This window comes from Anomalospiza imberbis, chromosome 1, assembly GCF_031753505.1.
Source record: "Anomalospiza imberbis isolate Cuckoo-Finch-1a 21T00152 chromosome 1, ASM3175350v1, whole genome shotgun sequence".
In the NCBI taxonomy this organism is placed as follows: Eukaryota; Metazoa; Chordata; class Aves; order Passeriformes; family Viduidae; genus Anomalospiza; species Anomalospiza imberbis.
Genome location: NC_089681.1, coordinates 5,671,378 through 5,687,566, shown reverse-complemented (window position 1 = coordinate 5,687,566; position 16,189 = coordinate 5,671,378). Strand labels below are relative to the sequence as shown.

Below are 16,189 nucleotides of genomic sequence, written 5' to 3'. Positions count from 1 at the left end.
TTTTTTTTTTCTTTTTTTTAAGAAGCATTTAGTAAAGCAAATTAAATAAATAAAACATATCATTTGAGAACAGTGTGGTGTGTAGGTGGCTACACATCCTGACAGTGGGCAAATAATGAAGACACCAAAAAAAACAATCTTTTGGTGTGAGACAAGAGATGTCTACATTTGGAGTCAAGTCCTTAGTCATTTGTGTTTATGGAAATGAGGATGCTAAATCCCCAATGAAGAACAACTTTGTCATGCTGCGTACATCAGGATGCAGACATAAACTCATCTAGCCCTGGACTGAATCTAAAAATCTGTAATTAAAGACTGTCCACCAGCTAGTGATTTTCAAACAAGCTAGATACTCATTTATTAATTTAATTTTAATTTAATTGATGGATGAACATTGAGAAGTGCAAGAACACCACTGTTCCTTGGATAAATCATAGATAAATCTATAGATCCTTAGATAAATCAAAGGAAACCTGCAGTCATTGGTGACCCTGTGAGGACCATAAAAGCCTTGATACAATCACAGTGTGAAACAGGACCAACCCAGTTTGCTTTACCTCAGATAGAATTCAGCATGGTAAAAATAAATGTTAAGTTGACATATACCTCAGAAAGCCAGATTTTTCAATTCATTACCCAGGAATATGACTTATAATTTCAAAGAAACTTCCTGTACTAATTGGGACATTTGCAGCTAGATAAATGGAGCACTAATAACCAAACATTGATGATTGGTCCAGGATCATGGCATGCATGAGGTATTGCAAAACAATGCAAGGGCTCAGATGTCCTCTTGCAATTACAGCCAGAAATAGCATTTGCTTCCTCCTAAGCATATTTCACTAGCAAATTCAGTGCATAGCTAGAGGTCTCTGAGCAGGACTACTGCCAGAGCACTCCCAAATCCCCCTCATTTCTAGAGGAGTTGTACATGACAAGTACTGGAGTGATCAAAGCCCAGCAACAGGAAAATCCAAATTTTCCGAGCAGACTCCCAGATACATCATGTGACCAACTGATAGTCAGCAGGGCAGAGCTGGATGAGGTCAAACCTACCAGATATTTGTGGGAAATTCTGGGGAGGAGAGCCCTCTTGGAACACAGCATTTTAAGCAATCTGATTTTGTATTTTGCTGTTGGAGTGTCTCTATGTCACTGATGTGGGCATGGCTGTATCTGTCCAGGAGACCAGAACTGCTGCCTTGGCACAGATCTCCACTCACATCCACAGCCAATGTGCCAGGATGATGCACAAAATTCAGGAGTGACAGTCCTGACAAAATTCAGGAGTGACCCCAATCAATCCTACAGCACTTTTAGCCCTCATAGCAGACATGTGACACGTGAGCTACAAATGGCAGTCTCTGGACTCTTCTGGAATCTGCACCTTCAGAAGGCAAAATGTCCCACAGGCTCTCAGCACAGCTGAGCACAGGCAACACATTCCCAGGTGGCAGTGCCTGATTTTCCACCTCGTTACAGGCTGCAGCAGGAGCTGCTACTTACAGGGGGTCCAGCCAGGCCAACTCCTGGCACTCCTCTATCTCCTGGCTGTCCAGGGAGGCCAGGAGCTCCCCTCTCACCCTGAAATAAAGGAAAAAGTTAAAAGCTTTGTGCACTGATGAGCAAATGTGCTGAAATGCAAGCAGGTGGTACACCAGAATGTCACATGAGTACATCTGGTCCTGATCCTGCCCACAGAAGGACAGATTCTGCTTGTGGCAGCATGGGGACATAGCACATTTACTGTCTCATCATGCCAACAAAGTGTCCTTTCCCACCACACAGGCCCCAGCCCGCCTCTGCAGGCTCAGTGTGCTACATCACATCACAGAACTGAGTAGAAACACAATCTTTGCACATGTGCTCCTTTATTTTAGTGCACTGCATCAAATTTCCAGAATTCACAGAATCACCAAGGTTGGAAGAGACCTTCAAGATCAGCTAATCCAACCAGCAGCCTAGTAGTACCTTAACCACCCCAAACCATACCCCCTAGAGCCACATCCAGAACACTTCCAGAGACAGTGACTTCACCAGGGTAGCAGGCACTTTCCTTGGCTTGGGGAAGCACTAAGCACCATAAATCACTTTTCTCTCTCTGTGCTTCTGTGGTAGAAGGCTAAGGCACAAAAATTGCTGAACATAGATCATTTATCTGGGGAAGACAGGATTAGAGAAGTTCTACTGCATCTTAATATTCTCCTTTCCTTTACCAACATAGGTCTACTCCCAGAAGTGTATGAAATTATTTTGGTAAAATGTAAGTCAACACTTCTACCACACTCTCTCGAGCACTGTACTAGAAAAGGAGAGCCTTCCCTTCTAAAAAACAAGATTTTCAAAGTAAAACCTGAACAGCACAGAAAACAGCTTGACATTGCTCAATGTACATTTCAGACAGAGGGCTAAGAAAGAATTCAGCTGTAAGACTTTAATTTAACATCTGTTTTCTAGTTATAGGGAGAAATCAATAAGATTTTTATGGATTGCATTGCAGTTGGGAGATTTGGTCTCATGTTGGCAATAGATTTATAACAACTAATCTTATTTATGCTATTTATTATGACATTATTTCTAGCTATATAGAAGCATGATAGAAAAATTGTTACCTGTGGATTCTGCCCACTCAAATTTAAATCTGCAATATCTCCTATTTTTCCCCTTTCTTGCTTTCTTCTTAAGCTAATCTTTTACTACAAAGAAATAATATTGCAAGGCCAGTGAGAAAAAATGCATTCTGATTAGTTCAAACACTCCACACATCCCTTATCAGTTACTTTATTCAGAAAGTTAATTTTAATACAAAAATTTCAATAGTATTTTCCCACACACAATTAAGACTTTTATAATCTTCTGTTGCTATTGAATAGAATACTTAATGAGATTTCTTTTAGTGTTTTTTTCTGACTTTTATATTAATTCTCAGTCTATTAGTGTGTGTCTGTGTGGGTGTAGGTCTGTGTTCTGAACTGTCAAAGATATATAGAAAAGACTACAATGCATTTGTACAAAATACATCAAAAATTTAAAAAAAATCATAGCAGTTTGGTTATTTCAAAAATATGGACATAGATGGATTTGGTCTCATACTCATATAATCCTGCTTCTATCACTTACAGAATCTGTTTCAACATCTGATTCTTCTTCCAGTCCACATCAGAAAATGGTCATTTTGAAGAGGACAATTTTTGAAATGTCTGATTAAATGTTCAAGCACAATCCAGATCCTCCCAGAATCAAAGATTTCTGCTGTTTTATTCCTTTCTTTCTTTTCTGTGTGCTTATAATGGAATACACATTACTTTCAGCAGAACTTAAGTGTCATCAACCTCTTCAACTAGCTAGTCTTTGCCTCAATACAGGAGGGGAAACCAGGACTACCTGGTTCTACTGGAGAAATAATTCATGTTCTCCTTGCAGAGAGGTGAAGGGAATGAGTGCTAGGGAAAAGTTCTCTATGAGGGCTTACAGGTGGTCCTGAGAGCAGATCATCCCTGAGCCATGCAGTGTCTCCCTGGTTGTATGGATTAAAGGGTCCTAGTCACAGTTTCCCTGAAAAAGTGGGCACTGGCACCTCCCTCTGTGCTGAATTCTTATAGTGCTGGAAGGGATTTAAATGTGGAAAGTGAACACAGCTAATTCATATTTGAGTATTTACATCCACTGAGATGCTGGAATAATAAAGAGAGGAACCCTCTAGAAGGATAGAAGTGCATTTTTGAGTCAGAGCTTTGCAAACTCTATTTTACAGTGGAAAACAGACCATGTTTGCACCATGTTCTTCTCTCCAGTTCAAGTGATTAAGATGAGCAGTCCACAATGAAGTCCATCCTCACCTTATGTCCAAAGGGTCCGGGCAAGCCTGGTGGTCCTCTTTCCCCCTAAAGTAACAAAAGCAAACCAAGAAAACAGTCACCCTCCAGCCAAACAAGAGCCTGGACCTTGCTATAATCAAGGCAGCAATTTTCTCATCACTGCCCTCCTGAGCTCACACCATCCTGGCAATATTTTACTGGTAACATGTAACCAAATTAAACAAATGGCTAATTGGGCAAGAATTAAAAGCTTTTAGGGAACTTCCATCAAGCTAATCATTTTTGTACTAGTCACAAGGACAATGGCTCCTTGTGGAGGTCTCTGTTTTCAATGTAAATTTCAGAAATACATCTTCAGTTCTCTGATGTTTTTTATGCACAGATTGGATCTGGAGCATTTTCCACAGGCAGGCCTTCCATGGATTCAGGTAAATCCATGCTCTCCTGCAGGAGCCATGCTTGCCTGTCTCATACTGAACTAGTCAAGCACAAAGTTTGCCAGCAGTACTTACCCTTTCTCCGTCTTTTCCCTTCCCAGGCAAACCTGGCTCTCCAGCACGCCCTGGCTCACCAGGTGGCCCAGGTAAACCCACTTTTCCTTCTTTTCCAGGATCACCCTGTAAAAGAAAAGCCATCAGAACTCATTAGAATACTATAGATAATTACCATCTCAGGTCTTTCATTAGAACTGAAAGACATGGATATTTTCCTAGATGTCTTACCTGGATTTCTTTTGGTATCATAGGAAAACCTCTTTAATGGGAATTCTTTTACTTCAGTAATCTCAAGGTACTTGTAATTTCCATTAAGGAAAATAAAAGAAGACTTCAAAATGTTTTGGGAAGTATCTATATGTGGTAGTGTGCTCTCTCCATGGAGCACATCCTAACCTGAACTCATCAAAATTGGTTATCCCTGCTGTAACACTGAGAAATGTTGGAATGTGCCCTGATCCCAACCTGATCTCTGCTTCCTGGAGCCCTGCCCAAGTGACATGCAGCAGCAGCAGCAGTACTGGATGCCTCTGGTTGTGATGGCTGCACCTGACTCACAGTGGGTTCAGGGGAGGCTGATAACAATCCTGCAGGTGAGGGCTGGCTTGGACAATGTGCTCACCTAACCACAGTGCTGCTCAACATCTTCACAAATTTGGGAGAAACTAACATTTGTAGCCAGCATGAAAACATGAGCCAACCATCTTACCCTAAGAACAGTGCACAGCTCAGGACCTGCAGTGGGCTGCATGCACAGATCTCCCCTTGAGCACAGATGCCTCTCAAGGTAACCCCTCAAATTATCACCTTATCACATCAGATACTCAGCAAACAAAATGGGAATAAATGCATTTGAAACTCTGAAACCTTAGCTAAGTGATACAAAGGATTGATTGCACACATATAATGCTTTAGACAAAATATTGATCAAGTTTGGGACTAACTTTGGATACAGCCACACCTAAATTCCTCTCTGAAAGGAGTATAGAATACAAAGGGATCCAGTCTGAATCTCATGACTCAATGGAAGGGTCTCCCTGACAGTTTTGTCTGTCCCTGTCCTCAATGCAGTAAATAATCAAGTGTGCCTTGCACTGGATCTTGTTAAATCAGTGTGGCATTTACCATTGAACTTTGTTAACTTGGTTTCTTACATCAATAAAAAATACTATTGCTTCTTTCCTGTGAGTGAAGTGCATCACTCTTTCTGCAACACTGAATGTGAGAGGCCTTGGTCCTCACATGACCCTGAGGCAGAGCTCAGTAACTTGGAAGATGATTTTACTGAAGGAGCTGGGATTCATTCCCTTTTAAGCCCCAAATACATGGATATAGGGGGTCATGTTTCTGATTAATCATTCCTACTCCAGGAAACAAAGATCAGGACTCCAGCATGCTGGGCACTCTGGGGTGCATGACCAAAGACAAACCCCTGACTTCAGAAAGCTCATGAAAGGGGACAGAAAACCAGTTTTTCTTCTAGATTTGGATTTACAGTGATGAATAGGAGTTTCTTAAAACATCAAATACCTGCTCTTGTCAGGTAATGAAGATTATAATTGTGTAGCAGACTTCACTATATCCAGTCATATCTCAATGGTTTATTAGGTAAATTATGAAGTTGCAACTGGGTGAAAACCTTACAGCCTGTGTAATAGAGGAGTTCAGACAAGATGAATTCATGAACCCATGGGTCTTACCCATCCATGAACCTATGAAATAATTTCCCAGTTCAGAGGGCATCTGTCCCTATTACTTAAAATGCTCAAGAAAAAAGAAACAAACCCATCAAAGAACCAACTCACCTTTTCCCCCTTTTCTCCTGCCTTTCCTGGGAGTCCAGGGCCTCCAGGCCCACCCTAGAAAGAAAAGAACTTAAAAGCTTGGAAGTTTTTTTTGTAGGCAGTATTGGATTTTAAACAAAGGAGCAGACCTGTGGGTTCAGTATAGTTTATCTCAAGGGTCAGTATCAGCTCTACATTTCCCAGCACAGAAAACCGGTAATCCAGAGGACACCACAGAATGTTTGTAACAGGTCCTTAAAGAAGGAAATTTATTTTCAATATAAAAAGTAGCTGAACAGAAAAAGCAGAAACAGAGCTAGTATCAGATTTGTCCATTCCACCAGTAACTATTTCTTTCATTTTGTGAAATTCTCAGTAGTTCCTAATATGCTACCAACAACCCCCAATCACCATCTCTGTATCAGAGAAGCCAAAAGCCTCCCAACACCAGGAAATATAGCCGTGTTCATTTCCTCTTTTATTTCAGTTTTCAATCCTTTTAACATCTTAGCAGGTCTCAAAGGACTCTGTGTCAAAATATAGATGATTTAGAGCTCTAAATTAAGTACTGTAACTTCCTAACCCACCAAAACATATTTTAGAATAGTACTCCATTTTAAGATGTGAAATCATGTCTTGGCACCATTAAGATTGGATTGATCTCAGAATGGATGTGATAATTATTTTCCTTTCTGCACCAGTAAAAATTATTTCCAACTATATTGGCTTTTATAGGTAATATATTGGTATTGCTGGTATAGAAGTTTGCTTAATGGAATATGAAATTGAAAAGTTCTTAATTTTCAATATCACCTTTCAGTTTGAAGTTAAATCACTACATTAATACAATTAAATCAAATGTATCTCAACAATTAGTTGAAGGGCAATTTAAGTTTTCTTGGATTGCCCACATAATAAACTCTGGTTCTAATAGTGCTATGTTCTAAACCCCTGTGCCTGAATACATCATATCCTGAGGTCTAAATGCTGTTTTTCACCTACTCCAGTCTACGCTCAGTGAAACCCCAGGAACTAGAAAGAAAATTACCCTAATGGAGCTGGGAGTAGAGTTAATCCAAAGATTTTTTTAGCAAATATGAAAAATTTTATCATGCACAAATTAATAGTGGTGATAAACCCCCAGGTAAGGGGGACACTGCATTGATTTCAAAGGTCTTTACGCTCAAATGCCTACACACTTTGATAATAAAAGTGGGAGTTTACTGTGCTACTTTTATATCAAGAAGACTTGTTTACAAAAGGAAAGGACAAATGAAAAAAAGGCAAAGAAAACAAAACCAAAGACACAATAAACATTGATTTTTTTCTCTTGAGGAGTTGGCAGCAAAAATTGCTTTTAACAATTTGGCGAGGAATGAAGCAACTCTGTTCCCCTCCTTGATAAAATGAATATGAGAAGATAGGTAATGGATACACCATTCCCAGGTGCCTCCAGATCTTTCAATTCAGCCATAAGAAACACATTTAATGAAATACAGCCTTTTGAACTTCATAGTAATCCCCATGGAAGGGAAAACTAAACACATTAAATAAAGAAATCAGGGCACAGATGGGAAAACAAATACACTGGTGCATACTTACCACATTTCCTGGCAAGCCTCTTGGTCCTGGGGGCCCTGCTGGTCCACTCAAACCCTGTTGTAAGAAAAATGAAGTGTGTGTGTATGTGTGTGTGTGTGCATATCACAACTTGTATCACCATAGGAACAAGATGTTCCAAGTGAGATTGGATTTCATGTCAGACAAGGTGTTGTACATCAAGAAGGCAAAAATAGCACATTTGTTTGAAAGTTTGTAGTGTAAAGAATAATGAAACAATATGAAATGGATGAAGGCTCTCTTTGGGAGCTAAAAGCTATCCTCTATCAAAAGAAATCCTAAATCTAGCTCAGATACAGGAAGGAAAGCCTGGGCTAGAAACATCAGAAGAACAGAGTAAAGAATGTTGATTTTTCACAAAAAAATTAGGTCAAAAATATGCTTTGTTGACAATTCTACCTTTCTCTGCTGTGGGAAAAAAAAAAAAAAAACTAAAAACATTCTTTTGCACTAAACAAGTGAAATAGTCTAAACCATCCAGAGTGTATAGTTTTGAATTGCAGGTCTTAATCTATTTGGAAGTCAAAGCTTTGTAGCATGAAAAAGCCCACATATGTCTCCAAAATTTCATGGGACACATTAGAGGACATATATTTGGGGATTTATGTCCCCATAGAGATGTGTGTTTGGGCTTATCAGGCTGTATTTAGGGGGTTCATAGAATCATAGATTTGGGTTGGAAGGGACCTTAAACATCCTCTGGTTCCAAACCCTCTGTCATAAACAGGGACACCTTCCACTAGACCAGCAGGTGCTGGGCAACCTGTGCCAGTGCTTCATCCCCTTCAAAGGAAATAATTTCCTCCTAATACTAATGTAAACCTACTCATTTTGAAGCCATTCCCCCTTGTCCTATCACTCCATGCCCTTGTAGAAAGTCCCTCTCCAGGTCTGATGTATTTCCTATTTAGGCACTGAAAGGGGCTCCAAGATCTCCCTGGAGCCTTCTCTTCTCAGCCTTTGCTTATAACAGAGGTTTAAAAGATTTCTCATTTCTGTGTTATTTACAGTCACTGGTCTATGAGCCAACAGAAACACTCAGAGCAGCAGCAGTAGTCTGGGAAAGGATGGCAAGAAAAGAGAAGGTGCCTGCAAATACCTGCATTTCCATATTATAAACATCCTCCGAGCCACCATGTGATACAAAGAAGTAAAACCAAGGAATAGGTTTTCATGGAAGAGGAATGGTTTTTGCCTTTTTTTTTCCCTCCTCTCCAGAATACAAAAGGGTCCTTCAACCAAGAGTGAAAGTCACCTGAAAATAGGCAGTTCAGGATTTAGGGTCAAAGCACTCCTTAGGGACAACGTCTAAGCACAAGCCCAAGAAAGGAAACCATGAACACAAAGGTGGAAGAAGAAATTTCAGTGCTCTAGGATGCATCATTTGGATTTCCTATTCCTTCCTTCTCCTAATCACAGTCATCCCCTCTCTCAATCAATATTTCAAACAGTTCTTCAGTGTTTCTTCCTTCTTGGCTTGCAAAGAAAGTCTGAGGCTTCTTATTCAGCTGCAAAGGTCTCATATGATCTCACAAAAATAAAACTGGACTGGAATCCTTTGCTGTTCCTAAGCACACAGACAGACAAAACAGCACTCCCTACAACAAATGCCTCAAAAAGGGGGGTGAGATGAGTCTTTTGGATGAGCCAGTATTAAAAAAAAAAAAAAAAAAAAAAAAAAACACCCAAAACAAAACAAAACAAAAAAAAAACCAGCAGAATTGTCAGTGAAGCCTAAAAGCACCCATGATCAAAAACCAATTCCTGCTGCTGCTGAGCAGTGAGCTCCCTGCTGGCTGCCTGAGCTGAGCTGACATTGCAGGGCAGTCACACTCACTCAGAAAAGGGTGTTTTGTTAGGCAGGGAGAGATTTGAGCAGGAGAAGATGCACAACCTTGAGCTGGGCTGAATAGGGCATTGATCTGTTTGGTGCAGATGGTCCTGTTTGCCCACAAACAGCCTCTTCCAGCTGTGGATGAGGATGTGCTCTGTGTTCAAGCAGCCTGGGACTGGAAATCCACAAGATGTTGATGTCAGTGTACCTTCAGGTGTGTTACTGTCAGGGAAGAATGCTGCAAGGGAAGCAATTACTCACAGTCTCTCCAGGGGCTCCAGCCTCTCCTCGGGCTCCTTTCTCCCCTTTTGCACCCTGTGCAGAAAGGAGAGGTACCAGCTGATTAGACATGGAAGGAGACCTCTTGCCAGACAAAAAGCCTTCAAGATGCCTGAATGTTTACAAGGAATTGGTTTTTTTAACCAATTTACAGATGAGTTAATAGCTGAGGAGATAGCTCCCAGTTCTCTATGCAGCAAGAAAAAGAACTATAAAAATACAACCCTGAGACTCTAGAAGAGTTACTAATGACTGATCAGCTCAGACACAGGATGCTGAAACCTGCAGGTATCCATCTGGGTGAAACTCCTTCCTATCCTCAGGACTACCAACTACTTAATTTCTAGCTGAACCTTGATGGTCTCCCTTCACAGAAGACTCGCCTACAGTTCTGAAATATAAACATCAGTCATCTAGAAATGGTAATAATAGATCCCCATGCAGAGAGTTTGTCCTAATCATACATATCAGAGAGCCTTTTCTGAATAATTTTTGCAGGACAAAGTCTACTCACTGAACTGTCCCCCATTTAGCAGATATTAGTTAAAAGTTGCATGGCATTACTGTGTTTTTTTTCTTGGGTTTTGGGGGGTTTGGTTTTATTTGGTTTGTTTTTATTGGTTTTTGGTTTGTTTTTTTTTTTTTTCCTTTGGTTTGTTTTTGTTTTTGTTTTTGAATGCTCAGGCTGCTGTTAAGACATGCTCAGACACCTTTTTAAGGTGTTGATGCCCAAGTATTGATGATTATATAGGTTGGGCACAGGACATATGATGGCAGAGTGAACACCTACCCATGTTGAATGGAAACACCTCAGTGTTGATTGGAAATAGTTTTGTGTGACACAATAAATTTTCTGAAGATGGCTGAGACCATAGAACCATTTCACATGAGCCATTGCTCATTCCAGGTCAGGTGAGCTAGGGTTGAATCTGACTGCTCTGCAATGTTTTGGAAATGTGATTCATCTGCAAGACCTGTGGTTTGGTAGCAGCAGTACAAGATGCCCTCTTGAAGTACCATGAAGATGGAAGAAGTCCCTCAGATAATACTGACCAAGCTACAGAGATAATGTATTTCTGAGCTGATTTTCCTCCTATTGTCCTGCAGTCCAACAGAAGTAAAAACCTCTACAGAACTTCCTGAACCTATGACAGTAGGTTCGAAAAAAGACAAAAAAAGAAATGGGCTGCTGGTGTGTACAGGAAGGATTATTTACAGTGATACAGACCTTGAGGGCACTCCACTATAGTCATGTCAAAGATTTTCTTCAAGGTCCCTCTTACCTGTACTCCTGGAAGTCCTGGCACACCTTGCTCACCTGGGACCCCAGGTAATCCCTGCAAAACAGAGGGAGAGGTAAAGGAGCTCTTTCCACTGAGAGAACAAGTGTGATTTTTACAGAGTCTGTCACTGCACAGGGCTCTGTCTCTTCTGGGAACTCCATCCAGAACAAAAGAGTCCAGAATACAAATGCAGTACCCAAATGCACAATTTAGCTGAGCCACATGACTTCAAAATCCCTTAATAAATCCTGCACATAAATTACTGCCAGCCAAGCTCTGCCTAGCAAATCCCATCGTCCTCTTTTCAGCTACTAAGGCCCAGAACTATAGATTAGGTGCTTAAACTCCAATAGTCATGTAGCTTCCTCTACAGGCAGTACAAAGATAAGCACCACTGTGGCTATTTCTGATGAGAGAAGCATCCCAGATACAGAAGGAGCATGTCCCACCTTCTCCCTCCAAAACTGACCACTCTCATGCCCTCTCTTGAAGAAACACTTGTCTGTACTTACAGGTTCTCCACTCATTCCTCGATCTCCTTTGTCCCCTTTTGGTCCAGGTTCACCCTGATATAAAACAAGAAGACAAAGAGAGAAATAAAAGCTATTTCCAGGGCTGGAACTCACACTAGTCCTGTTTAGTAAGTGGGCTCTTTCAATCAGTTACCTATTTCTGACACAAAGTAGCTTCTTCAAAGGACCTTGAGATCAATTAGTCAAAACTGAATGCCACACTAAAACATGGAGATCACTGTCTAGACTTCCTGGTCTGTTCTGATACTAATTGAAAAAATACTCAGCTTAAAAGGAGAACATTTTGCCCTCATGCAGAAGAGTAGCTAAGAATATACCCAAAATCAAAAAATTAATCTCTAATGTTTTAAAAGGCTACATGATGTGAACAATAGCAAAAGCACCAGTGCCACTGCACTACCTCTCAGTAGGACCACAGCCCTAATGTCATCCTACAGTGATCCCAAATACAGTTCCCTATTCCACCTATAAAAGAAAAGTGTTCAGTGATCATCTGGAGCATTTCCAGAGGTGGGCACTACACAGCTATTCCTGATCTCTAGTTCTATTAACATCTCCATACATTCCTGCAGCTTCCTCTCCCTCCTGCAATGTCAGTACATTTTTCATGCACCACCATCACTGCCTAATAAGATTAATTTATTCCTGTTCTTCCTCCTTACAGTAAATTGAATATGCATTCAGACAGAAGTTCATCAGCTTTGTCCTGTGGTCTAGAGCAATAATCAATAAATCCATATGTCTGCTTTTTATAAATTGAAAAGGAAAGCACACAATTATGGAACTAGCTGGGATAAACCAGGCACTACATGAATACACACATTTGTATATTATTATGAAGGTATGTATTCAGGCAACAGCAATCATTACTTATTCATTATTTATCATACCAAATGTTTCAATTATGCAATCAAGGAAGAGTAAGAACATCAGTGATTTAAGCTACACACACAAGCAAGGAATAGTGATCAGCCAAAATGCAGAACCAGACAAATCAGCTTGAATTTTATTTATGTCTGCTATTTGCCAATCATTTCTGCAACACCTGGGAATTCACAGTCCATTTTCAAATGATTCTCTAACAGACAAAATAAGTGTAGCTGCATAAATATTACTTATGCTTGTATTTATTATGCATTATGAATAAATATTATAATCTGTGACAAATAATGGGAGGAATTTTACTCTACAAACAGCATCCCATTAGACCGACTTTTAACCAGGCAGTCCCTGATGCCATCTAGTGTCCTTCAGAAAAACATCAGGATCACCTAAAGCAGCTCAAGCAAAGGGGCTAAAGCTGCAAACCTGTATGTTTGTGCGTGGAAGTTGTTTTGTGTAATGACATTTCCAATTCTGAAACTCTTCTGAGAGAGCAGAATGACAAAGCACAGACATAGGTCAGTACATTTGTAGGCAGGGCTGGTGTTACAGAGTGGGAATAAGGATGTATATTACCAGGGAAAACAAAATTGCAAAGCAAAGAGGTAAATGGGGAAAGTTTTTAAGTTTTTCCTTTCTTCCACTTTTTCCTTGATACCTGACTTGCACAGCAGTGCAAAAAACTAACAGCCACAGACATGGGCAGAGGAAGGATTTCTTTATAGATTCATACAATGGTTTGGGGAGAAAGGTACCTTAAAATCATCTAATTCCAACCCCTCTGCCATTGGAAAGGATGCTACTCACTAGACCAGGCTGCTCGAAGCCCCATCCAAACTAGTTTTGAACATTTCCAGGCATGGGGCACCCACAGCTTCTCTAGACAACCTGTGGCAGTGTCTCAGCACTCTTCCAGTAGAGAACTACTTCCAAATACCTAATCTAAACCTGCCCTCTGACAGTTTAAAGCCTCTGGTCATCTTTGTGGCCTTCTCTGGATTTGCTCCAAGAGATCCAAGATGTCCTTATTTTGGGGGCTCCAGAGCTGGATGCAGTACTCCAAAAGGGGTTTCACCAGAGCAGAGGATTAGAATCACCTCTCTCGACCATTGCTGCAGCCCAGGACACAACTGGCTTTTGTTAACACAGCCCAGCAGCAAATCTGCCCATGAGTCCTTTCCAGTTTGCCAAATCCATGACTCTGCCAAGGCTGTTAACACTGCCTGCTAGTGCTGCCCACTGGCAGCTGCTCTTAATCCATTGCCACCCACTTCTTACCTCCACCTCAGTGCACAGAAAAGACAGCGTAACAGCTGACAGCTGCCACCAGCCTGGCCCAGAAGAGGACTTACAGCTCCCATGACCTGCTCCCAGCAGTGTCCTCCTGTAGTCTTAATTATGCCTCAGTAACTCCTGTGCTACTTAAAGGAAAGCAAGTGCAGTGAGGGTCCAGCTGTGCCCGGCTACAGTGGGAGATAGAAGGCAAAGTGAGGAGCCACCTCTTTTTTTACTGCTTTTGCCTCTTTCCAGCCATTATGTCTGATCACCACTGTGGTTCTCTTGCCCTATCTCTAAGAATATTTCATAATCCTACCTGAATAGCCTAAATATATATCAAATAGCTCCCTGTTACAATACAACACACACTCAATGGGAAGCAATGGCAGGGATTGTTTTTTGGAGAGCACATGAAAACTGTCATCACTCTGCTGGTCCTGCCACCTCTGTAACATTACCCATGACACTCTCCTAAGGCTCATCACCTCCTTCTGACACTTTAATGTGTACACCTATACATCCAAGGTAACTATTCTTACCTTCCCTTCTCCTCCCTCACAGTGCTGAGCTCTGCTGTGGCAGGTGTCACCACAGTCATTTTGCACATGGAGAAATCCCATCAAATGGAACAGCTGACACACCTCAAGCTTTTTACTGTCTTGCAGCTCATTTACCAGAGCAATGTACTCAAAGCAAAAGGAAAAACTCTTTCTGTGACTGTAGCACTACAAAGACCACATGTTAAGATGTTCTGCATGTTTCCTTAGAGTGCGTATATATATATATATATATATATATATATATATATATATATATATATATATATAAGTATAACCTTTGAGCAAAGGGGAAGAGCAAGCCAAAGAAATTCTGTCTCTTTCTCTAGTACTACTTCACATCCTTACTTTCTTCCTCAGCCTCTGAAGAACCTGGAATGTATGTTTTCTTTCTAATGGCACTCCTACAGCCTACCTCTGCCATCCATGAAACCTCCTGATCCGCAACAAACTTATTCACAGATCATGTTATGTTATTTATTTCCCACTAGGTGCTGCATATGGGAACTAAATCTTCATTTTACACTCGGTTTAAGAGTCTGGGATAGCACACAGCTCTGTCCCAACCACAGCTGGCTTGACTGCTGATTTTACCAGCACAGCTTTGGACTTCTCATCATAGCTGGTTACAGTGATGAGGATGTCCAGAACTAGACTCAATCTGGGTTCTCTACTGGAAACATTTAAATAACACAGAAATCCCTAAGGGGTGTGTCTTCTATCAGATACAAGGGGGATAAGCCAGAGGCCATATTTATTAGAGATGTTACTTACAGGAATCCTGGGGTGTGGGGTGAAGAAGGCTGTCTGGAACAGAAATCAGAGTGTTAAAAACAGGATAACCTATTTTCCTTAAAATGAAATAGTTTTCATAGACTCCTGTCATTAGATATTGCACATTCCATACATTCTATAAGTAGGTTTATAAAAGAGCAACCCATTGTAACATCTGGGTATTTGGAAAGAAGCCCACAAATATCTTGCATCTCCCAGAATATCCGAAATGTGAATGTAAACTCAAGACTATCCTGTGTGTCCTACCATGATGAAAAAACAATCAATCTTTAAACTTTATAGCAATTTTACTGCTAGCAATCTCCAGCTTACTTTTCCACTTGGAGCCATCTTCTCTATTATTAAATTTCCTGATAACATGAATAAGCTTGGTGTGTTCTCCCTCTGCTTTGTACCATGTACATGAAATCTCAATGGGAATACATAGTCATTCTGAAGGGGTAGCCACAAAAAGAAATTAAAAAGTTTTGTAGAAAGAGACAGTATCTTTTCTCAAAGCTGATAAGAAGTAGAAGAAAAAAATAGACCTCGATGACATGAAGACATGTCAAAAGCATTACCTACCTTTAACAGCTGAAACAGTGCCCTGGGTTCCAGCCTAGATCAGTGAGAGGGAGCACAGCCAAGGCACTATGTCATTCAACATCACCTTATGTCACTACCAGGGGTGGAGGAAAGGGCTTCTTTCTCTCACTTTGGAGAAGGGAAGGACATCCCCTTCACTGGAGAGAGCGAGGCAGATGGAGCAGTGGGATGAGGCTGGCCCTGACTGCAGGGAGTGTTTTGGATGGCATGGCTGCAGTCAGGTCAAGCTCCACACCCCCTCTTTTGCCCACTTTTGTTATTAATATTGTTGTTGTTATTGTTTGTTTTCTTATCTTATTGATGTTTCCAGAAATTGTTCTTATCCCAACCCGCAATCTTTGCCCTTTGTGCCTTCAGCTCTCCTCTCTGGGCACATGTGGGTGGAAGAGGGGAGAAGTGGAAGTGAGTGACCAGAGGGTAGTTTTGGGGTCTTGGGGGATCAGGGGT

At 40.9% G+C, this 16,189-nt stretch overlaps 1 protein-coding gene across 3 annotated transcripts in view; it reads right to left on the bottom strand.

Moving 5' to 3' along the window:
- COL22A1 (collagen type XXII alpha 1 chain) overlaps positions 1 to 16,189 on the bottom strand; it is a 224,222-nt gene that overhangs the window by 42,373 nt on the left and 165,660 nt on the right. For all 3 annotated transcript variants that reach the window (XM_068180318.1, XM_068180320.1, XM_068180324.1), the window contains 9 exons: positions 15,137 to 15,169; positions 11,625 to 11,678; positions 11,113 to 11,166; positions 9,812 to 9,865; positions 7,699 to 7,752; positions 6,118 to 6,171; positions 4,331 to 4,435; positions 3,840 to 3,884; positions 1,507 to 1,584 (listed from right to left, as the gene is read on the bottom strand). In XM_068180318.1, the coding sequence (XP_068036419.1) occupies positions 1,507 to 1,584; positions 3,840 to 3,884; positions 4,331 to 4,435; positions 6,118 to 6,171; positions 7,699 to 7,752; positions 9,812 to 9,865; positions 11,113 to 11,166; positions 11,625 to 11,678; positions 15,137 to 15,169 (531 nt within the window). The remainder of the gene's footprint in view (positions 1 to 1,506; positions 1,585 to 3,839; positions 3,885 to 4,330; positions 4,436 to 6,117; positions 6,172 to 7,698; positions 7,753 to 9,811; positions 9,866 to 11,112; positions 11,167 to 11,624; positions 11,679 to 15,136; positions 15,170 to 16,189) is intronic.